Source organism: Mytilus californianus, unplaced genomic scaffold, assembly GCF_021869535.1.
Source record: "Mytilus californianus isolate M0D057914Y unplaced genomic scaffold, xbMytCali1.0.p SCAF_8, whole genome shotgun sequence".
NCBI lineage: Eukaryota > Metazoa > Mollusca > Bivalvia > Mytilida > Mytilidae > Mytilus > Mytilus californianus.
In genome coordinates, this window is record NW_026262734.1 from 113,253,814 (window position 1) to 113,279,191 (window position 25,378).

Here is a 25,378-nt window from a genome sequence, read left to right on the forward strand (position 1 = left end):
TTCCTCATTCGATCAAAATGACAAGACTTAAATTTGTTGACGGGTTTTGGGTAAGTTAAATTTAACATGCAACAATTGGTAATACTGATATTTACATTACGTTTGTTTTTTTTCATTACATAAATTCATTAATTCTTGTGTTTAAAAGATGGTATTGTTCATCAAAATGTATTGAACTATATGACAGTATATATAGACACAGTGCAACATCAAGGTCTTAGGGATACATTTAAACCAGACCAGAAACGCTATGAGAAGACACTTTGGTTTTCAGTAGGATTTTTTACAAGTTTGAATGATACAGGGAGACAGTACTGTTTCAAATCTACATGTGTTTTCTGTTGTTCTTTTTCTTTTCTTTTCTTTTCCTTTTTCTATCATGAATGTTTCATTATTTTCCGTGTTTGATCTTGTGCTAGTGTCATTCGGTTTCTATTCCTTTCTTTCCTATAATTGACTTTGATCCGGTAAAAAGATATTTTATATAAGTGACTGCACTTGTATAACTTATCTACATCCTAGTTAAACAGGAAGTTTGGTTTTATATACAATCATAAATGAGGGTCTGTAATATAAATGAGGGTATGGTTGTGGTTGATAGAAATGAGAATAATGGGTCAAAAAGTTATGAATAGAAAAAAATGGCAAAAAATTAAGGACAGTGAATAATGGATCGCAAAAATATAAGGAATAGAAAATAATGTGCAAAAACATGAAGAATAAAGAAAAAAGAAACTAAAAATTGAAAAATAAAGAAATGACGACCCACATCCAGACCCTCTATGAAAAAAAACTTTGAAGGTTATGAAGCACTGAAAGTACCACTCAACAAAACGAAATAGGAAAACAAACACAAAAACACACAAACAACAAAACCAAACACACCTGTAATTATTTGATAAATTATGACACAATTTTTTTAAATTACTACAAGTTATGCACGGGACCTAAATTAACTTTTTTCGATTAATTGTTTGAGTGAGTGAAGATGAAGATTAAACAATTATGCCACACATCACACCAAATACGTTCATTTCTCACATTTCTCACATTTCACTTTCGATTAATCTGCTAGCTCCGTCCTTAAAAGAGAGGCGAAAGATACCAATGGGATATTCAAACTCATCAGTCGAAAATAAACTGACAACGCCATGGCTAAAAAAGAAAAATAAAACAACAGACAAACAATAGTACACAAAACACAACAAAGAAAACTAAAGACAAAGCAACACGAACCCCACCAAAAACTGGTGGTGATATCAGGTGCTCCGGAAGGGTAAGCAGATTCTGCTCCATATGTGGCACCCATCGTGAAGCTCATGTTAGTAGAAACCCGGTTAACAGTCTCATTCGGTAAGTCACATTCATGAAAAGGGGACGGGATTGTAGTTACGACATTAGGAACATATCTGCTATCATCTGTGAAACGGATATTCCATAACGGTCAACCAACTCGTGATGGCGTCCGTAAAATTTACGAAGGGATGATTTCAACTTCACTATTTGGAACTCTTGGTTTAATAGCTTCCTTGTGAGCAGCAACCTCTATAAAGGAAATCATGATAGGAAATACAAGCCCGGGAATATCGTATCAATTGGGAGAAATATACTCCGTATGCATGCAGGCGCTGCTAGAATGTTGCTACATAGAAATGGAAAGTTCACAATTAGGAAGCTGAAATCATCTCTTTTGTCGTAAAGTTTTGTTTTTAACCGACCCTCATTGTAAATTTCTAGATGTAAGTCAAGATATGAGACAGACTTAACTGTATCTGCTGTATCCTTTATCTCAAGTTCGATGGGATAGATGCGTTCAACATAGTCACCAAATTTTGAAATATTTAGTGAGAGAACATCATCTATATAGCGGAAAGTAAAGTTAAAGGATATTGGTAACTTCTTTTCTTTTTTCCTAAGAAGTTCCTGTATGAAGTCAGCCTCATAAGAATAAAGTAACATTTCGGCAATAGGGGTTCCCTTGGGAATGCCGATTGTTTGTTGAAAAACACGTCCTCCAAACGTAACAAATATGTTGTCAATCAAGAAATCAAGCATCTTGATAATGACAGTTTCAGAGAATTTTTTGTTTGAATCAGCGTGATTTTTTACAAAGTAAGATTTATCCCTCCCTAAGACAAGATACTTGTATCTACGTTGGCCATTCTTTTTTATGAAACAAAGCAATAATTATACCAACTCTTTCAATTTGTCTTTTAGTTTGGAATGGGGAATACTTGTGTAAAGTGTAGAAAAGTAAAATATACTAACGTTAAAAGTATGCAATAAGTAATGTTAATGTATGCATGGTATGGGTTTTTCTCATCGTTGAAAGCCGTAGGATTGCCTATTATTGCTTACATCCACTTCATTTTAACTCTTGTGGATAATTGTCTAATTGGCAATCACACCAGATCTCTTTATGTTATATATTAAGATCAGGTGGTATAGCATTGACTGGCACTGCAAGGGGTCAAGATTTTATCATAGATGGTACACCGCTGGTAATAATGGAAAGAAAATATGCCCTACTGCTACATCAAAATCAAGTTCAATCAAACACATTAATTGTCGCGATCGAATATATATCGCTCGAAATGTACATTATCAAACTTGAATATTTTCTTATATGATTAAAGTGACAGAGGTTGAAAATCGCGAACAATATTCTGTAAGAAATAATTAGCAAGGGTTAAACACGAAAGTAACTGCAAGTAAATTCTTGGTTAACAGTAAAATTGGATATATACATTGTTAATTTTTAGCGACAACGTGGCCAATTACGGCCAATTATTGGTACAGATTCCTTACTTTTATACACACATCAGATAATTACGCATGCATTGAATCAGGAACATGAATAATTCACTATTGTGGTTTTTTTGTTTTTTTTTTATCATAGGACGCTGACTTTTTAGGAGTTCGAGGCTATGAAGTTTTATGTCAACGATTGAAATCAGGCAAAAAAATGTGTAAAGAAATAGATGAATTCCTCAAAGAAAGGTAACTCAAAAGACAATATACTAATAACACTAGTCTATGATGTAGTCAGATTTTCATTCACGAATTTCCTCGATTTGGATGACTTTTTTTTCATGCAATAACAGCCTTTGGAAATTGTACATATCGTCCTTACTTATTAAATGATTTGCATTTAATGTAAACACAAATTTTTAACGGGATTTAAAATTTTAGCAATTTGTCTACACTGTAGTCGATATAGAACTTGACATACGCATAATGAAAGAACTTTGTCTACTGTTGAATATAATGTATCGTCCTCTTGTTATCTTTACTTTTTATGTCGTTTGGTTGATGATTTTTTTTACGTATATCCATATCTTATTTACTTCATATGTCGGATATCAAGAACACCAATATACAAATATTGTTTTACCCAAAGAAAAAGAACGGTGCTTTTATTGCAGTTCTTCATTCCAAAGTCACAGTCAAGTTTCAACACTAGGGAAAGGCTCACACCTCGTTGCAACCTCAAGCAACCCCTAGCGCCGGTTTGAGCGGAAATCATGCTAGTTGTCGATGACACCATATTTATTTATGCATTGACGAACGATGATACGGGGTATGTGTATTGTACATTTAAATGTAATAAAATAGACATGCCTTTTGTTTTTAAAGAATAAAAGCAGAACAAGCCTACTCTAAGGCTTTGTCGATCGCAGTGAAGAAAATTGGTAACCCAGAAGAGATGGGGTATGTTGTATTTTATATTGTTTGTGTTAATTATACCAGAACTGGTTGTACAGACTCTTAAATAAAGTAAAACATGATACAAGTGCATGCAATAGTAATTTTCTTTTATGTGTCAATCAGAAAGAGGGCGTAGAGAATAAGAGAATTAGGTAAAAATGAACAAAGAAGAAAAAACCTTCAACAACAAAAAACCCTGACATCGTATTGAAAAGACGTGCTATTTTTTGCAGTTCAGTTGTAAAGTGAACTAGATATATTTGAAAATCAGGTTAATTTCATCAATATTCCATTTCCTACATATGATTCGAACCCCAAGATTTGAATGGCGTATAGACATATGGCCACCTGGATGTCTCCAATCCGAACAAGAATACACATGCTAAAGAAGGGAGTTCGTTTTGCTGTTCAGAATGGTTGATGATTTTTTTTTACGTATATCCATATCTTATTTACTTCATATGTCGGATATCAAGAACACCAATATACAAATATGTATGAATATGCAGCCACGTCCGGTTGGAATGACAACATTAAATCCAATGCCTCGTTTAGGGAGACTCAGACTGCCAAGCCCTTTCTTGAATGGTCAGTAGGTGACCTTTTGAAATCTAAATGTCCTGTCCTTCACCCTGGTCGGCGAAATTTGCAATACATACCTATCGTATTTATTGGTAATTTGTTCTCGTCCTGAATATCTATGAACTATTTGTTATTGGACGTTAGGTAATGAATCAATCGACTTTTACTTAGAGTTGCACTATATTAGCTTATTAATGCATTCGAGTGACATACAAAGGATGGTAAAATACTTGCAAATTTTCTAATTTTTAAAACTTTCTTTTTTTTTCTTTAATTACATTATTTTTATATTATTTCTTTTTAACGATATGTGATTGGTTTATAACAATTAATTATACTACGATGTCTATTTTTTTTTTTTTTTTTTATTTTGATTTTAGGAATATATTTTTTTTTTTATTTTTTTAAATAAAGTTCAACGAGAAACGTTTAAGTTTTTTGTGTTTGTGTGTATATCTTTCAGAGATCTTGGGAAATCAATTTTACAGCTGCAGCGTGAGACGGAAAAAATATCAGCAGTTCATGACTTGGCAGCAAAGCAATTCCTCTCATTGGAACGTGAATTAACAGAGTTCAGTGCTGATCAGAATAGTAAAAGGCATGTGGTACGTTATTTAATGTCAAGGGGCCTCGGTGGCCGAGTGGTCTAAGTAGTCGAACTACTGTATCACTAGTCAGTCAACACTGAGGTTGTGAGTTCGAATCCCACACGTAGCAGGTGCACTCGACTCCAATCTTAATTGACTAGGATTGTCCGTTATCCTACCGAAGGTCGGTGGCTCTCTCCAGGCACTCCGGCTTCCTCCACCAATAAAAACTGACCGCCACGAAATAGCACAATAGTGTTGAAAGTGGCGTTAAAACACCAATCAACCAATCAATCAATTTATGTCGGATTATAATAATGTGACATAATAATGTATAACATATATAGGTCGCTGGACACAGTGCAAGATATATATGAGCAAGAGCTTTACCCAAAAAGATATTTTACATATATTAACATTGCTTTTATAGTATATTTGTGTTTTAGTCGTTTTTCTGCCATGGCATTATCCATTATTTTTCGACCTATGAGTTTGACTATCCCTTTGCTTACCTTCGCCTCTCTTTACGAATTTGACTAGATGGGAAAAATTACTGACAGATTTGTCAATAAAGTTTGAAAACAAATCTTAATAATAACATAAGGTTGAGTTTGGTCATAAAGTTCCTAAAGTATTCATTTTTTTCTACATCATTGGCTTCCAATTTGTGTGGGTGTGACCGTTCCCTGTAAAGGTAATTCAAGAAAAGCGCGTCGGACGCTCCTTATTTACCAAGTGTCAGTTACATTTTCTAGCACCTGGTCGAAACTGCTCCTGGAGGACTGCTGGTCCTAAAGGACATTATCATGTCATCAGTCAGTACTTCGGCTGGCATGAGTTATTTCATACCTTAAATTTAGACCTTTAATAAATTCTTCGTCGATACATTAAGAAACAATTTAAAGGTTCACACTCCTTCAAGCAGAGTGGATTTGTACATTTAGGTCATTTTTGGTCATATAGCTCCTCCAGTATTCCAGTATTTTTTTCAGCCTTGTCTTCAAATTTTTGTGTTCGAGCGTTCGATCCTGTTGAAGGTATATCGTAGAAAAGCGCTTTGGACTCCAAATTCATTAAGCGTTCATAAAATGATAAAGTGTAATTTTCATTAATTAATTTTCCTTTCACAGCTGTACACAGGTTAATTTGTTTAAAATGGATTGAGATTATAAACTATTTTATTACGGAAATTATATATTATTTTACAGACTGACGAAAATATAAGAAAATCAAATCAATTAAAACAACAATCTTACAAGCATACTATATCAGTGAGTATTTCTATTAAGAACATTATATTATTTATTATCATAGAAAGTACTATTTCTTGTAAAAAGTAACTATATGTTTTAGGATTAGTAGCTGTTTGGTATACATCAATGATGATGATGATGATGATGGATGACTGTGTAACGTACAGAGACAAATTAAATGCATATTCAGGACGAGAACATTTTTATGAAGTATAAATATTAACCTTGCTTTGTACTAGACCGACACGATGAGTCGATTTTCTAACGTGCTAGTTTACAAGGTAACAGTCCGCAGGAAGACAGGTCACCCTATACGGACACGTTATTCCGACTCCGATTTGACCAGTCTTTGCGCTTGGTCCTTAATGCCGCGTGCTCAACGGAGAAGCAACAAATACCAATTTTAAAGTCTTTGGTTTGTCCCTGTCTGGGTTGGAACCCGCGACCTTCCGCACTAGAGGCGAACACGCTACCACGAGATCACCGAGGCGGTTTGTATACTTCATAGGAGACGCATGAAACACAGACATCTAGAGGTGAACAAGTGTGGTCTCTAACTAAAGACACGACAATTTATTTACAGTAATTCAAGCTCTTAATCTCCCCGAGACTAAAACAGTTGTGACAACTTAACAAAGATCTGTCATTGACACAAAATTCCAAAATGCACAAACCTACTACACACGCATTGAGTTATGACAAAAGACTAACACTTACGAGGTTCCTTGCAATGGATAGGCACATTTAAGTCTGGCATGGTTAATTTGAAACCCAGTGTCGATAAACTCATCATAGATACCAGGCTGAAATTTTGTACGCCAGACGCGCGTTTCATCTACAAAAGACTCATCAGTGATGCTCGAATAAAAAAAAAAGAATAAAAGGCCAAATGAAGTTCGAAGTTGAAGAGCATTGAGTACCCAAAATGTAGAAAGGTTTGCCAAATACAGCTGAGGTAATCTATACCTGGGGTAAAACATCCTTGGTATTTCGGAAAATTCATAATGTATACAATTGTGTATAAAGCACCACAGTTTTAAATTCTGGCTACGAATCCGCAATACTTCCGAGTTTTTGAAAAAAATGAGGGTCTTGATGGGGTTTATAGAATAGAGAATAATGACCAACTAATATAATGAATAAAGAAAGTAACAGAAAAATTAAAGAATTGATAATAATCGGGTATAAAGAATAACTGTGGAAAATAAAAGAATTAGATAATACAGATATCATTTAATTGCAGATATAATTGATAATAAAATCATTTTCATTATTTTTGAAAATTAAGAAAAATGTCTTAATAATTTGAAGAATAAGAATACATAAATTAAGGACCCCTCCCTTCCCCCTTCAAATATTTGTTCAGTCAACTGAACGATGGTTTAGTTTACTTTGGAAATGTAAACTTTTTAAACGATCATATATTTTGATGCAATACTCCATTTTGTTTTCTCAACGGTACGGTAATCCTATAAAATGCCAACATTTTGATAAACTTATTACATGTACTTATCTACAACATTGACACAATAATTTTTTGGCAAACTTACTTTCATGACACGAAAACAGTGTTAATCGCCAAACAATGATGTACTCATTGAGCCAAATAAGAATTCTCACAAACCAGATAAGTTTCTTTTAGTCATGAAATCATCCCAGGTAGTTCAAACTAGATTCTCGTGTATTGCACAAGTTCATAAATTTTCCAGCTTAAAGAAAAATACACTCAAAGATGTCGGGAAAAGGATAACGCCGAAGAGGCTTTCAACAATGCAAAACAAAGTGTCACTGTGAAAACGAAGGATCTAGACAAGGTAAGCCATTGCTTGTCAAATTTAAACATCGAACATGCCCTCAACTTAATTGTGTGTTGCTGCTTACAAAAAATATTGATTCAAGAGTTCTGAATGGTTAGTCGAATGTCTCTTCGAATATTTCACTTACGTCATAATGATTTTGTTTAGAGTTATGAAATATCTATGTCACAGATGATCATGAATATGCTCATTTGTACCCACAATTCCGTCTATTTTTTTTTGACATCACAGAAGTAGCTAGATTTTAACATGCCATGAGTAGCACGATATATGTCACTAGAGAGACATGTGCAGGAACTGCTTACCCTTCCAGAGCACCTCATGTCGCACTTTGTATTTTTCAGTATTGTTTTTGCTGCTTTTTAAATTTTCAATGTACAATATTATAAGTTATATGGTTCGCTACTGACCCCCTACGGATCCATAGAGGGTTAGTAAAATCCATAGGGGGTGAGGCCGAAGGCCGAATCCCCTGTGGATTTTATTCACCCTCATTGGTCCGTAGGGGGTCAGTAGTGAACCGTATAACGAATTTATCGCACGCGAGACTTTTTCTGCAGCGTTTTGTAGAAAAATAAACAATGAAATACAACAACATCAATAGATGACGTCACCATTAACAGTAGACGTGGCGTCATGAACCCACTATGAAATTTACTAACCCCCTACGGATCCATAGGGGGTCACCACGTGACGGCGTTAAACCAATCACAACGTAATAATTTACCCGCGGTGCGATAACATGTGTTATTTCTGTCGTTGCCAAACTTGTATATTCTTTGTTCTGAATAATCGTGCTTATATTTAAAAGTCCCTCTTAAAGGTCAAGTGTTTAGGGCTAGGTAATTTACATCATACATGTACCGATGGTTTATGAAATTGGTGTCTGAAATAAACGCTCTAGGAAGATGTACTTCTATACTTCTACACTTCCCTGTCTGAAATAAACGCTCAGGACAATGTATTTCTATACTTCTACACTTCATATACACTCGAGACCAAACCTTTGAAACGTAAAATAAATGTATGAAGATTAAGAGCATATGAAAACAAAAGGGATCGAAAACAAACAGTTAAAACTGTCTTATGTTAGCTTAAAGTAACCTAAGATAAATTTGGCTATTCTCATCAGTCTCTTTAGATCATATAGCTCCTAAAGCTTTTTTCTGAGTATTTATACATCCCTGGCTTTCAAATGTTTAGGATCCTGGTGGACGCACGTAATTAAGTTGTATTTCCATTGAATTGGGGGATTGCAGCTTTATTTTCCAAGAGTAATCATGTACCATCATGACGATTTCCAACATCAAACCATATTCTCTAAATCTCTTACAGATAATTACCATATCAGAGCACTCGGTTACCATCCATTAGGGAGTTCATGAGTTTCCATCCATTAGAAAGTTCGTTGTTTCTATCCATTAGGGAGTTCATGAATTTCCATTCATTAGAAAGTTCACGAGCTTCAATCCATTAGGGAGTTCATGAGTTTCCTTCAATTTTTGTCTTTGTTTGTATACTCATAACGAATTTACGAGTTGATTATCGATTAAAGTAAAGAATTATTGCGCACAAATTACAACATAACCAACCGTGAGTGAATAAAAGCTTATTTACAGTATATCCACACTCCAACAAGTTAGATAATAAGTGTAAATGATGAAGAGCGGTTATAAATCTATTCGGTGAAGGGGAGTAACACTTTAAATACTTCCAACACAGCTTGGAGTCTTGTATGTGGGTTATTCCAATTTAGCTTCGTTGTCACAAATATTTTTAAGCCAGAAATAGCAAAAATTGTTGAATTTTATCTGCGTTACAATTCATTTGCCTGACATGAATATTATACCAACTTTTCTGTTGTAAATGTAAAAATAAATAGATGGGGTATAATTGCAAATGAGACAACTCTCCACCAGAGACAAAATGACATAGAAGTTAACAACTAAATGTCACCGTATCATATGGCCTTCAACAATGAGCAAAACCCATACAGCATAGTCAGCTATAAAAGGGCCCGTAATGAGTGTACTTATCACATGATACATAACCAACAGCTGGGTCCAATGAATTCATATATTGTTTTAGGCATCAACACTTATTTAGTAAAATTAATTTTCCCTCTGTTTAGATACTTGGAGAATTGTAATTGTACTTTTCTTGAGATGCTCCGTCAGTTAGACATTCTATTCTTAAAAATGTATATTTATATATCGATTAAAAAAAATATTTAGTGAAACATAGATATACTTTATATAGTTAGTAGAGAGGCGAAAGCACCAAAGGGACATTCAAACTCATAAGTCGAAAATAAACTGACAACGCCATGTCTAAAAAAGGAAAAGACCAACAGACAAACAACAGTACACAACACACAACATAGTAAACTAAAGACTGAACAACAAGAACCCCACCAAAAACTGGATGGAGATGATCTAGGTATTAATTCTCAAAGGATACTAAGGTTGTGTCACTATTCTGACTCAAAACATTATACCCATAGAAAAGGAGATGAAAGTATAATAAATTACATTTTTAATGTGTTATAACTAATGTTTCTTTTTATTTTTAGATAGAGAAAATCAAAGAAAAATCTGTTGAAACTATGGAACAAGCAGGTAATGTCATTTTGGCTTTCAGTAATATAATGTGTTTCAGTAATATAATGTATTTCAGTATTAATGTGTGTCAGTAATATAATGTGTTTCAGTAATATAATGTGTTTCAGTAATGTAATGTGTTTCAGTATTAATGTGTGTCAGTAATATAATGTGTTTCAGTATTAATGTGTGTCAGTAATATAATGTGTTTCAGTATTAATGTGTGTCAGTAATTTAATGTGTTTCAGTAATATAATGTGATAACATTTAACGTCAATGTACTCAGGTCACATAAATGTTAACAAATAGTTCATCTCAGTATACCTAAATTCCCAAGGGTACACAGCAGTGTACCTAGATCGCCAAGTGTACAAAGAGCTCACGGCTGTATACCTGGATCGCCAAGTGTACAACACGCCATTCTATGTGTACCTAGATCGCAAAAGGGTACTCAATTATCCTATAGCAGTATATTTTGATCGCCATTGACAAGCAAGCTTTGATAGCCAATGTTGCACAATTAACAAATAGCAGTGTACTCTGAACTTAAAGGATAGCCCATAGCAGTGAGCCTTAATCGCCATGTGTACACCCATAGCCTTTAGTAGTGTTCCTGAACCGCCAAATGGTAAATAAATATCCAATAGCAGAGTACGATGATCCCCAAGGGTACACACAAATATGTCATTGTAGTGTATATATATGTATGCTATTTAGAGTAGTTATATAGCCCTTAGAGTGTACCCAAATCAGCAACAGTATATAAATAACACATAGCTGAGAGGGTGATAGAGCAGATTGTTACCCCGAAAAAACATTGTCAACTGAGGCGAAGCCAAGGTTGACAATGTCTTTTCGAGGTGTAACAATCTGCTCTATCACCCTCTCAGATATGTGTTATTTAATTTATTATACTGAATGTTCTGTTATTACTGTCGATTAAATTTCAAATTCAAAGTAATGAAATATGACGTCTTGTACATAACAACCATCCGTAATTAATAAAGCGCACACTTGATCAAGCGTCTCCGTGAAGGGTAATAGAGTATTTGCCATAGGATAGAATCGTATTTAATAAAGCGCACACTTGATCAAGCGTCTCCATGAAGGGTAAAAGAGTAAGTTAACACCCTGGTATTAGCCAATCAAAATATGGCATTTCAACGTGAAGTATAATAAAACACAAATATCCCACTGCATGCAGTGTATCAAGATCGACAATGTTATCAAATCAGCCCACTGCAGTGAGCCTTTATCACTAATGATACCACAAATAGCCCAAATTAATTTACCTAGATCAGCTAACATTCCCAAATAGCCAATAATTTATAATATATAATTTTAACGGAGAATTTAAGAAAAGTCGGTATTTATCCATGTCAGTGGGTGTACTGAAGCACTCACTACTGAGTTTATGATACTAACAGTCCTAGAACTCGTGAATACTAATTTTACACACAAAAATTCGTAAGGGTTCCGCGAAACCCAGTGTCTCGCCTACTTTTGCTGTTAGTCGCAGGCTCAACAAAAATGGGGAAATAATTGATTAAAAATTTCCTCTAGATACTATCTTTTGAATGTAAGAAGCTTCTGTTCAAGTTTGGTAAGAATCCATGATGGTTTATGAATCTAATAAATTTTTTAAAAACTTTAACTGCAGATTGTATGTAATGTGAACTGGAAGAAAAACTAAGTCCATTTATAAGTAATATACGGAAAAACAGGAAATTTTTTTACAAAATTTCCTTCTAGATACTAGCTTTTGATCATAAACAAGCTTCTGTCCAAGTTTGGTACAAATCCAGGATAGTTTAAGAAAGTTATTAATATTTTGAAAACTTTTAACCACAGAGTGAATGTAATGTTAACTGGCAGAAAAACTAAGTCCATTTATAAGTAAAATACGGATAAACAGGATTTTTTTTTTTAACAAAATTTACTTTTGAATACTATCTTATGATCATAAACAAGCTTCTGTCCAAGTATGGTACAAATCCAGGATAGTTTAAGAAAGTTATTAAAATTTGAAAAAACTTTAACCACAGAGTAAATGTAATGTTAACTGGCTGAAAAACTAAGTCCATTTATGAGTAAAATACGGATAAACAGGATTTTTTTATACAAAATTTACTTCTGGATACTATCTTATGATCATAAACAAGCTTCTGTCCAAGTTTGGTAGAAATCCAGAATAGTTTAAGAAATTTATTCAAATTTGAAAAACTTTAACCACAGAGTGAATATTTGTGGACGTCGACGAAGGAATGTAGGATCGCTATGTCTCGCTTTTGCGACAAAAGTCGCAGGCTCGACAAAAACGATGAAGAACACAGGTACTCCAAAGGGGAATAATTATATTCCGCAGGTGGTACAAAACTATCCATTCTCTGTCATTGTAATTTAATGTAAAAGTAACATTTCCTTATGAATAAACTGACCATAGATATCAGGATTAACATTTTATACGCCAGACGCACGTTTCGTCTACAAAAGACTCATCAGTGACGGTCGAATGAAACTAGTTAAAAAGGCCAAATAAAGTTCGAAGTTGCAGATAATTAAGGATAAAAAATTCCAAAAGGTTTTGTCAAATACAGCTAAGGTAATCTATTCCTGGGTAGAAAATCTTCAGTCTTTTGAAAAATTCGAAGTTTTATAAACAGTTAATTTATAATGATCATATCAATGATCGATAATTCATGTCAACACAGAAGTGCTGACTACTAGTCTGGTGATACCCTCGGGGAGAAACCTCCACCAGCAGTGGCATCGACCCAGTGGTTGTAAATAAACTCATCATATATATCAGGATTAAAAATATATACACCAGACGCGCATTTCGTCTACAATATGAAGCTAAAGCAAAACGATTTTACATCTTTAAATATGGTTTGGCAAATCAGGATCGTCAGAATTATATGCATTTTAAAATATAAGTACTAACAAAAATATCGAACTCCAAAGTAAATTCAAAACCTGACAAATTCAAACGTTAATCTATACCAATCAACGTAAAGAACGGAAAACAACTGTCATTAAGGATACAAGGATACAACAGATGCAGTTAAGTCTTCCTCATATCTTGACTTGCATCTAGAAATTGACACTAAGGGCCGGTTGAAAACAACACTTTACGACAAAAGGGATGATTTCAGCTTTCAAATTGTGAACTTCCCATTTTTATTTAGCAACAATCGAGTAACACCTGCATACGGAGTATATATCTCCCAGATGATACGATATTCCCGGGCTTCTATTTCCAATCATAATTTCGTTCATAGAGGGTTGCTGCTCACAAGGAAGCTATTTAACCAAGAGTTCCAAGTGGTGACAATGAAGTCATCCCTTCGAAAATTTTACGGACGCCATCACGAGTTGGTTGACCGTTATGGAATATCCGTTTCTCAGATGATAACGGATATGTTCCAATTGTAGTAACTACAATCCCGTCCCCCTTTCCCCGAATGTGACCTATTAGACTTATTACGGGTTTGTACTAACATGAGCAACATGACGGTTGCCACATGTGGAGCAGGATCTGCTTACCCTTCCGGAGCACCTGAGATCACCCTAGTTTTTGGTGGGGTTCTTGTTGCTCAGTATTTGGTTTTCAATGTTGTGTGTGTGTACTATTGTTTGTGTGTTTGTCTTTTTCTTTTTTTGGCCATGGCGTTGTCAGTTTATTTTTGACCTATGAGTTTGAATGTCCCTTTGGTATCTTTCGCTTCTCTCATATTCCTGAATTGGTACAGGCATTTTCCGAAACGAAATGGTGGGTTTTATAGCTGGTAAAACCTCCCACTTCTACGACAGTTGTCCATAGTTCCGTTATACATCTGTTATTTAACGATACTTTAAGACGAAAATAAGTATAAAATAAATAGTTGATTTCCTTTATTCCAGATCAATCCTACAAGAGCAGCATAGAAACTTTAGAGAACATAAGAACGCAATGGGAAAAAGACATGGAGAACACATGTTTTGTAATTAAAAACTTTTTTTGAACTTTGACCTGATGTGGGTTTTTCTACAAATTGATCGAGAAAGGAATGGCATCTGGCAGCTTATTCTTAATTCTTAATTAATGTTGAGTGGTTCAAATCTCGTCAGGATGTTTTATTTATTTTTTTGTTCGTTTTACCATATTTATAATGTAATGGACGACAAGACATTCTTGTCTTATTTTCTCTCATTGGTCACAGACAATATATAACTTTGTAGATAATAAGGACATAATATGTAGATGTGCATTTTGATAGGAAATTCTGATTCAATTTTGTTCTAGGAGTTATGCCCATTTGAACTTCGAATTTTAACCTTAATATACTACTGCAACAGCTGGTCAGTGCAACTCCTCTGAATCCACACAACAGAATTTCATGAAAATTTGTAGTTAATGAGGACATAATATGTATATGTGCATATCCACAAGAAATGTTTGTCAGTTTATTTTTGAAGGAATAATGAGTCTTTGAATCTGGTGAGATTTTGTTTGCCCAGTGACAATGTTGGGTCTTGGGTTATGTGAGCTTGCTCAAAAAGGTTCTTTAATTTTCAATTACATTTGTTTATATTTAAGAAGGGCATTTTTGTTTTAAATTATTCACTACTTCACCAATATCAAGAAATGATCCTAATTCACTTTTTCTTCCTGTTCACATTGTCATTTCGTTACTTTTATATGCATAATATATTAGATCAAACGAATTGTACGATATCGAAGATCACTGTTTAGATGTCAGCTTGGTCTTGATTGAAAGAAAGTGACTTGAAACGCTCTTTGGCACCATAGCATTTTACCACTTGTTATAGAAACATATGGAAAACGATATATAATAAACACAAATGCATGTGACGCTGTAAATGTCTACAGGTCATGAAGGTCAATATTCAGGTCAATATAATTTACACCATCAATATTTGAAATATTTCTTCTCTAGACATTTTCTATTCATAAATGCACGTTTACTAATTTTTTTCTGCAGGTATTTGAAAATCTCGAAGAAGCGAGGATTGAACTTCTTAGAGATCTACTCTGGAAGTGTACTAATATAGACTCCCAAACATGTGTAGATCATGATCAGGTAAGAGCTTATGTTGGCCATAATCATGTATAGATTCCCAAACATGTGTAGATCATGATCAAGTAAGAGCTTATGTTGGCCATGATTATGTATATATTCCCAAACATGTGTAGATCATGATCAGGTAAGAGCTATGTTGGCCATGATCATCTGATTCCAAAGCTAAATGTTATGTATATCATCATGAGGTGAGCATTCATTATGAGTACGGATTCTCAATGTTGGGTAATTAGAGGCAAAATTTGTCTAACGATTCTCAAATCTCACAAATCTATTCAATCGTACATGAGGTAGAAACCACATCCTGCGAGACTGGGTACGTCGACATGATAAGCGTCTTCTATGCCTTTGTAGATCATGTTCAGGTTCGGATTATCCGGCTTGTGTAAATCGCCATTAAAGTAAAGATAAAGATTCAATATTTTGTGTAAATCAATTTTGCAGTGCATGTATATTGATAATTTGATTAACAATGAAAACATTTCAAATTACAAAATAATTAGCATTATAGAAATAATAATAATTGTCTGCTTGAGTGCAATATATAAGGTAAAAATATTTTGCACCTAGGAAAATATATAGAGCAGTTATTATCTGATCACAATTTAGATTAAGTTTATTATTTTACTTTAACTTCTTCACTTCCTTAAACATTTTGAATATAAATTATATGAAATTGATTTATTGTATACATGTGGTACCACAATCATGTTAACATTTCAGATTGAAACTCGACATAACTCTCAGAAAAAAATCGAAAAAACAATCTTCAATATATCATATCCTATTCCCTTACATTTGAAAAATACTGTAGACAAGGTCCTTTGAACATCAACTTAACTACCGGTTAACCGGTTAATCGGTCGAAAGATTATCCGAGTTACGAATTAAAAAAAAAGTTCAATTAGACAACACTAATCAATTCACTAGTCAATGAGATCAGAATTCAAATAAAACTCTTACTTATTTTAAGTAAAATACTCCCAAATCTTTAAATTACATACTTTTCCATTTAGTTTGAATTCTCAAAGGCATCCTACATGTTCCATTGGATTGATTCAAACCTAAAAGGTATATCTATTAAGACGGAGTTTACATTTGGATATTACTTTAAAACGAACCCATTAGTCAGAACTTTACCAACACCTTCTACTAGTAGCATTGTATATCATGTCAATATTTAATCCGGAACCAATCCGAACTTAGATGCAGTTAAATATCGACATTTCAAATTGTTACTTTAAGGGCATAGTAAAGTCTAGGGTATTATTTCTATAATCAAACGTAAAGGAAGGTCATCGCTAAACATAATCCAAACACGTTGAAGAGAGCTTTAGCTGCGAGTAGGGCATTCCACATTAGTCTATCAAATAATCGTAATTTATACTTTTAGTGTGCAGAAAATGTTCGGCAAATGTTAGAACTGTGTGACATAGACAAAGAATTACGTGAATTTATTGACAGACACAATACAGGTTCAGAAAGGCCAGGTTCGTTACAATTTGTTTCTTTTTTTTTTGTATCAGATGAATAAACGATAACATTTTCCATTTTAATTTTAAGAAATTATCATTATTGTAAAATTTTAATAATTCAAAGTTGAAAGTGTCAACTATTAGGTTGCATATCCCACATACCAATTGTATTATTATTTGGTTGATAGCGTTTTATTTTTTTTTTATACCTTGGGATTTTTCAAACATTAACTCTGAACTTTTCTTTTGATGATGAATTTACAGTATATCAAATACAAAGGAAGCTCATCATAACATAAACGGTACCAATTGTACTGCACCAGATGTGCATTATGACAATTTCAATTGGTCAAAATATTTGAAAATCCAGAACCTCATACAAACATTTTTAAATAGCATGTTAAACCAAAAAGGATCTACATGTTAAACGTTAAACCAAAAAGGATCTACATGTTAAACGTTAAACCAAAAAGGATCTACATGTTAAACGTTAAACCAAAAAGGATCTACATGTTAAACGTTAAACCAAAAAGGATCTATATGTTAAACCAAAAAGGATCTATATGTTAAACCAAAAAGGATCTACATGTTAAACGTTAAACCAAAAAGGATCTACATGTTAAACCAAAAAGGATCTATATGTTAAACCAAAAAGGATCTACATGTTAAACCAAAAAAGGATCTACTTGTTAAACCATAAAGAATCTACATGTTAAACAAAAAAAGGATCTACATGTTAAACCAAAAAGGATCTACATGTTAAACCATAAAGAATCTACATGTTACATAAAAAAAGGATCTACATGTTAAACCAAAAGAATCTACATGTTAAACCAAAAAGGATCTACATGTTAAACCAAAAAGGATCTATATGTTAAACCAAAAAGGATCTACATGTTAAACCAAAAAAGGATCTACATGTTAAACCATAAAGAATCTACATGTTAAACCAAAAAGGATCTACATGTTAAACCATAAAGAATCTACATGTTAAACAAAAAAAGGATCTACATGTTAAACCAAAAGAATCTACATGTTAAACCATAAAGAATCTACATGTTAAACAAAAAAAGGATCTACATGTTAAACCAAAAAGGATCTACATGTTAAACCAAAAAGGATCTACATGTTAAACCATAAAGAATCTACATGTTAAACAAAAAAAGGATCTACATGTTAAACCAAAAGAATCTACATGTTAAACCAAAAAGGATCTACATGTTAAACCAAATAGGATCTACATGTTAAACAAAAAAAGGGTCTACATGTTAAACCAAAAAGGGTCTACATGTTAAACCAAAAAGGATCTACATGTTAAACAAAAAAAGGGTCTATATGTTAAACCAAAAAAGGGTCTACATGATAAACCGAAATAGGGTCTACATGTTAAACCAAAAAGGATCTAAAGTATAGCCAAATGTTATGTATTTCATAGAAAAAAAGGATGTAAACAATTTTTTTTCTTCAGAACAATATCAAATTTTGATTAGTTTGTAATTTTTTGTCATTCGTGTCAATTCAACACTATATCAATGCCATTATAAGTCGATTCGATGCTTTATTACAATATTTTGAAGAAGAAAAAAGTCTACATTTATCACAAACTGAATAAAACAATGACCTCTTACAACAAAGTCGGATATGTAATCCCCATTAACATTACACAGAGATTTTTAGCTTCTTTTACGAATTATGTTCATATGTTCCGTAGAAGCTACCTAGTGGTGAGAAATTCAAAACAATAACTCAAGATGATAACAGACAACACAATGCATTGACAAAAATGAAAAATGATGAAATATAAACATTAAGAAATACAGTACAAAGAAATCAGAAGATTAACATCATGAACCCACTCCGAAACTGGGAGGTGAGGTTTCACAGAAGGGTCAGTAGACCACTTCAGTAAGAGCCAGTAGTCAGGTATTAACAAGATAACTTATATATTTTTGTGTCAAGCATCTCCTCAAGTCCAATCAAAAGAAAACAAATTGGTGATATATAAACGTAATAAGTATTAAACGGTCGTTGGTTATCTATTCAACCAATTTACCTTTATTATAATATGTGATGTGAATTATTGATACCATTATAGTCAATCATTTTCTTTTCTGTATAGAATTACCAAGTGAGTTTATATGTAATATGCTTTTACTTAAGATTGCTCTCGAAATGCCTATATCTCTCTCTTGTTTGAACTACGCATTTTCTCATCAAGTATATGTTCTACCACTAGCAACAGTTATTTCCTATTCAGGCCTTCAGAGACCTAATATTGTATATACACGGTCAGGGACAAGAACGTAGCTGGATACTTCGTATTAAATTTACTAACCGTGTGTATACCATATAAGGTCAGTGTCGGACTGTTTAATATGTATATCCTACTTACAACAAAAAAGGGTATATCTTTTTACTAACTTTGAGCAATTAACGAATGTTGTCTTATTTCGGACAATGTCAAAGAAAGATAACTCGACGCAGCAGAACCAGTCAAATCTCGGAGATCTATAGCAGGTAGGATATATTCTAAGTTGGAAAAAGCGACAAGAACAAAACAATAATTGAAACTTGCATTTATATCTCTGCCTATAATGTGTACAAAACATAAATGTACTGCATTAATTCCTCTCACATCATTGTTGGGTTGCTTGATGATTTGCAATAGTAAATTCCTTCAATTAATTCGGAATTGAAATTGTGCTGTGACGTTATGATGGACAGTGTAAGCTTATTTCTTGTGGATTAAATTTTTCGATGACAAAATACTGTTGCCAGTGGTAGGTTAATATATATATGTGATTAAAACAGATAAAACAGTGTATTCGAATTATGGAATGTGCTTTATATTAACAAGCTGCATCGCTTTATATGTCAGATATGTGTTATTTCTAACTAACATTATTTCCCCCTCTTTTGGCATGCGACCGAAACATTTTGTTTGCTCTTTTGTTATTTGAGATGAAAACTTGCTTTTGAAATTACACAAAAATAAGAAGTAGTTCTCAAAATCACAAAAGGTAATTGAGCATTTTGAGAGCTCACTGATAATCACAAAATGTGTTCACATTATTATTAATAGTTAGGTATACTTATATTTTGAACACTCTAACATTTAAAATAGTACGACAGAAAAAAGATATTCATTTGAATGAAAACAATATTTCACAAAATAAAAACAAATCAATTTGAAATTATTAGTACCTCATTCTAGCCCATTATTCAAAATTTCAAGGAAGTATTAAATTCGTACAAAATGTATTCATCAGGTCAAATTACAGCATTTTAATAAATAGAACACCGAATCAAGTAGCTGTGATCTAAACATATATTTCAAACAACACTGGATAACTTCTTATCGATTCGAAAACATAAAAATTTCATTAAAAGGTGAAAATATTTAAACAATACTTTATCCGATTATATATTTTCCGTTTGAAATGTATAAATCATCATAGTACGGTGACAAATAAGGTAAATTTGAGAATTGAATGGACCGAAATACCTCACGGCTAATTTTGGTCTTATTTTGTAGATAAATATAATATCCTTTGATTAAGGCGTGTCGTAGAGTGCCAAAGTGGTGCAGATTTTTGAAAACTGCGGTCAAAGGTCAAAAGAGGGGATTTTTAAAAATTGCAAATTTTCGACATTTTGGACAATTTCTCGGTAGTCTCTCATGTTAACTGAGAAATTTTTTCGATGGAAGCATGCGCTAGGAATGCTTCACAAATACAGCTAGTCATATTTATGTCTGATTACCAGAGATAAGTGATTCATACCCTCGCTTGCAACATGTAAGAAAATGAAACAAATATCTTTATTTACGGAAATTATCGACAAAAAATATTCATAATTAAGATTTAGCTATGTAATAATATATGGCCACATATGAAGATATTTTTGAGAAAGTGTTGTTAAAATGCCATAAAGAACAGAGGAGAAATAAGAACTGTAAAGTTAACACCCGGTCCATGATGTTATGAAAAAAAATGATGAAATTCTTGGCTTATTATTTAAACTTAAGAGGATGTTAGAACTATAAAAATTAGTCTTTATGTTCATCACACTATAGTATATGAAGTTTGTTTTTATGTTAATAAATAAATCAGTACCGAAGTAGACCAATAGCACATTGAGAAGATGTGTCCCCCTTTTTTATAAATCAACGACAGACATGGTTGTCGTTTGTTGATGTGGTTCATAAATGTTTCTCGTTTCTAGGTTTTTACTGTAGATTAGACCGTTGCAATGGTTTTACACTAGTCATTTATTGGAGCCCTTACTGTTCGGTGTGAGCCAAGGCTCCGTTTTGAAGACCGTACTTTGACCTATAATGGTAACTTTTACAAATTATGACCTGGATGGAGAGTTGTCTCATTGGAACTCATACCACATCTTCTTATATCTATAAACAATGGAATATATAGCAGACTTGAAAGCCCGATATATATGTGTACTACAAACAAAGATTCACAGGGATATTACGCTTCAAAAGTGCTGTCTATGTTTAATTATAATACACTAACACTAGACATCAATATGCACATCAATTTGAAAAGGTAACGGAATACTAGAAAAAAAAAGTGGATGTCATTGTATGGCGCCGACAAAACTCATGAGTTTTTTCAGATCACCATGTACTGATTGACCATTGCTTCTGGGGTCATTTTGATCCGCGGTGAATTGATTTTCACTGCAACATATGTGTCAATATAAGAATCCACAAGAATGACAAATTTTGATACATGCATGTTTTTCCCGAACCCTTGTAATTGTCTTCCTTTGCCAATTTCGATTAGAGAAGACGTGTCGCATCCTGTAAGAGCGCGAGCTGCTGTTAGTGTGCCAGACATCAGGGGTCCAATAACTTTTAAAAACTGTCGTGAATAGGTAAAAACTTTTTTGTGGCTTTGGTTGAAGAAACGCCTCCAGTCTAAAATCAAAATTCAACATGTTTGACATCTGAGGAAAAGACCTTATTAGAAATAAAACATAACTGTCATGATTTTAATATGACGCAACCCTTGGAATAACTTTTCAATATCTGTTCATTGGCAAAAAGAGGCTGCAGAATAATTCTTATATCTGCCTCTTCAGTCACTTACAGATTCTTCACAAAATTGCATCACAGTCTAGATTTTGAAAAGATCCCGCTAGAAATATTTCGTCATGTTCTTGCAAATCAAAATCATTGTAGTGTGATAGTGCATAGTTACAATGTACCTACAAATCTTATCAACCCATGTATATTTTCAGGTGCACAAAGAAATTTCTTACAATCTCTAATTGATCTGCATTCAATGACTTGAAGAACAATTTCGATCTACCACCATTTGAAATAAACCTTATCGTCCCTTTGACGCCTTTAATAACTGACTATGTGGTATGGGATTTGCTCATTGTTGAAGGTCGTGCGGTAACCTATAGTTGTAAATATCTGTGTCATTTGGTCTCTTGTGAAGAGTTGTTCCATTGGCAATCAAACCACATCTTCTTTTTATATACTAGTACACCAATGTCCGATGTAAGGAGAGGGTTGGGCGCCCGCTGACATGTTTAACCTCGCCACATTCTGTATGTGGCGGTCCCAAGTCAGGAGCCTGTTATTTAGTGGTTGTCATTTGTTTCTGTTACATTTTTTTTTTCACTAATTCAAATGCATGAAAATGTTTTCTTCTTGGACATGTAAAGGCTTAATAACACGATCTAAGCTACTTAACTCGTTCTTATTTAATGGAATAAGCACTGACAATAATTTTCCGGAATTTTTCGGATGTGTTCCAATGTGGTTTAAAATTAGTCTTTTCGAAAAACAAAAATAAAAGCACATCAAAAGTTATTAAACCTTAGCATCTGTACTTATTCAAGCACATAGACACATCTATTGATACAAATGTATATACTTTTTTTATAAAACTTAAGAAAATGCATATTAAATTCATTGCATTTCATATGACAAGGGAAAATAGGAAAGGGGAACGTTACATGACTTATTGAGGTGAAAATTGAGTAGTAATACTGCTATGTGACGAGTTTTATAAAAATGCTTGTAAAAGTTGATTTGTATGTTCTATCAAACTTTTATATATCAAAACTTCTTGAGTATTGGTTGTTCCACTATTTTTTGTAAAAAATTACTATTGGTGATATATATAAGAAATGTAATATACTTTGACAGACAGTAAGATTGAAAAAAATGTTACATACATTTGAAAATCGTCCAATTCACTCAATTTATATGTTCATATGATATTAAAGTTTGATGTCAAATGAAAGCTGATACATAACTCTTTTATCTGATACAAATCTTTTTGATGATATTTTCATTCGGGAATTTATTATAAGCGTTCCCGTGTTTGAAAATGAAAAAGAAAAGACTCCGAAAATCACACTTTAACGCGATTTTACAAAAAACTGCACCGTGGGAAAACTCTACGACAGGGCTAAAATGAAAGTATAATGTTTTATGTCTTCATGTGAATTTTCAGCCGTGAGGTATTTCGGTCCATTAAACTCTTTAAATAAGCGACTTTTCCTGATTTGTCACTCCACTATCAGACATAATTTTCAATAAGAATCTGTATCGATAGGACACACATGTTCAGTAAACCGCGTAATGTGGATCACAATACTAATTAATATAAATATAAGGCGATGTGGTGTGATTGCCAATGAGACAACTATCTACCAAAGTTCAAATGAAGTGGATGTAAGCAGTTATAGGCAGTTGTGCGACACACAATGAGAAAACCCCATACCGTATAGTCAGCTATATAAGGCCCTGACATGAAAAATCTGAAACTATTCAATTGACAAACCTAACGGCTTAATGTATAACAAAACAATTTACGAAAATCAAATATGACAGGCATGAACCAACGACAATCACTGAACTACAGGCTCCTGACTTGGGACAGGCACATAAAGAATGTGGTTAGCATATTTTCGAGTTTACGTCCCAATGAATATGTGTACTAAGTTTCATTGATCTCTGGTGTAGAATTGTCTCATTTACAGTCATACCAGTCATATTCATTTATATGTTTTGGAGTTTAGTGTGACGTTCATTTTCACTGAACTAGCACACAATTTTATTTAGGGGCCAGCTGATGACCACCTCCGGGTGCGGGATTTTCTCGCTGCATTGAAGACCCATTGGTGGACTTCGACTGTTGTCTGCTCTTTGGTCGGGTTGTTGTCTCTTTGACATATTCCCCATTTCCATTCTCAATTTTATACCACAGCTTCTTATTTTTCATATAAGTTATTTTATTGGATATGTTGTTTATCAAAGTGTTAATCTTATGCTCTATGAAAATGTCACAAAGGACAGTTGGTTTCTACAATTTAGTTTTTTTTTACTGCATCCTACTCATCCATTGTTTTGTTAAAAATAAAAGATTTAAACTTATGGAAAAAATATTTGTATGTTACAGTATCCTAAGCTTTTAAAATATTCATCAAATATATATATTAAGTTGCGTATGTTTTTTTATTCACAGTGTAATATATATTTTAAGTACGTGGATGATATTTTATACTTCTTTTTTTTTAATGCAGTGAATTTTTTTCTAATGGAAATGTACAATGAAAAGATCATACCTTTAATTTTTTGGTATTTTTTTTAACCAGGTAGGTCTCTGTTGTAAATGTACATTTCCAGTACACTTTCTACAGCTTAATCGAAAATTTCTTTCGTTTGTCAATGAAAAAAAAAACTGTTAATGAAATGTAAATGACAAACACTTTACCCTTGATACCTAAATGAATACATTACGCAATAGGTCCGTGTACTAAGTAGCTGCTATCACTACGTTGACTGTTGTTTTTCATTTTAATCAATTTTGAATTTTAGATCTTAGGGACAGCGTTTCACTAACAAACGGAACTTTTTAAAAATTATGTACTTTAGACTTCTTAAACTATGTAGAAGAAAATTGACAATATCTAAAATAAACAACCTAATTCATAAACATGATTTTCAATTAAAAAATTTATGTACATTAGACTTATTAAACTATGTAAAAGAAAATTGATAAAATCTAAAAAAAAAAAACCTAATTCATAAACATAAAAAAAATGAAGATTTAGATAATTCAAACGGACTTTACCCTATATATTCTCAAAGAATATGTGGACAATTATGATTAGAAGAATTTTATTGTTAATTGCATTGGATTGTGAAAATGTGTGTGGGTTCATTCTGAATAGATGACAAATTTTTGCACTTGGATCAAACTTATTAAACTTCGAAAACACAACTAAAATA

At 33.1% G+C, this 25,378-nt stretch overlaps 1 protein-coding gene across 1 annotated transcript in view; it reads left to right on the top strand.

Moving 5' to 3' along the window:
* Positions 1-25,378, top strand: part of LOC127712739 (proline-serine-threonine phosphatase-interacting protein 2-like) — a 38,562-nt gene continuing 13,184 nt past the window's right edge. Inside the window, exons 1-10 of the mRNA XM_052219347.1 lie at positions 1-50; positions 2,900-3,000; positions 3,637-3,711; positions 4,754-4,895; positions 6,086-6,148; positions 7,840-7,944; positions 10,520-10,565; positions 14,451-14,530; positions 15,533-15,631; positions 17,025-17,121. Of these exons, the coding sequence (XP_052075307.1) occupies positions 18-50; positions 2,900-3,000; positions 3,637-3,711; positions 4,754-4,895; positions 6,086-6,148; positions 7,840-7,944; positions 10,520-10,565; positions 14,451-14,530; positions 15,533-15,631; positions 17,025-17,121 (841 nt within the window). The 5' untranslated portion in view covers positions 1-17. The remainder of the gene's footprint in view (positions 51-2,899; positions 3,001-3,636; positions 3,712-4,753; positions 4,896-6,085; positions 6,149-7,839; positions 7,945-10,519; positions 10,566-14,450; positions 14,531-15,532; positions 15,632-17,024; positions 17,122-25,378) is intronic.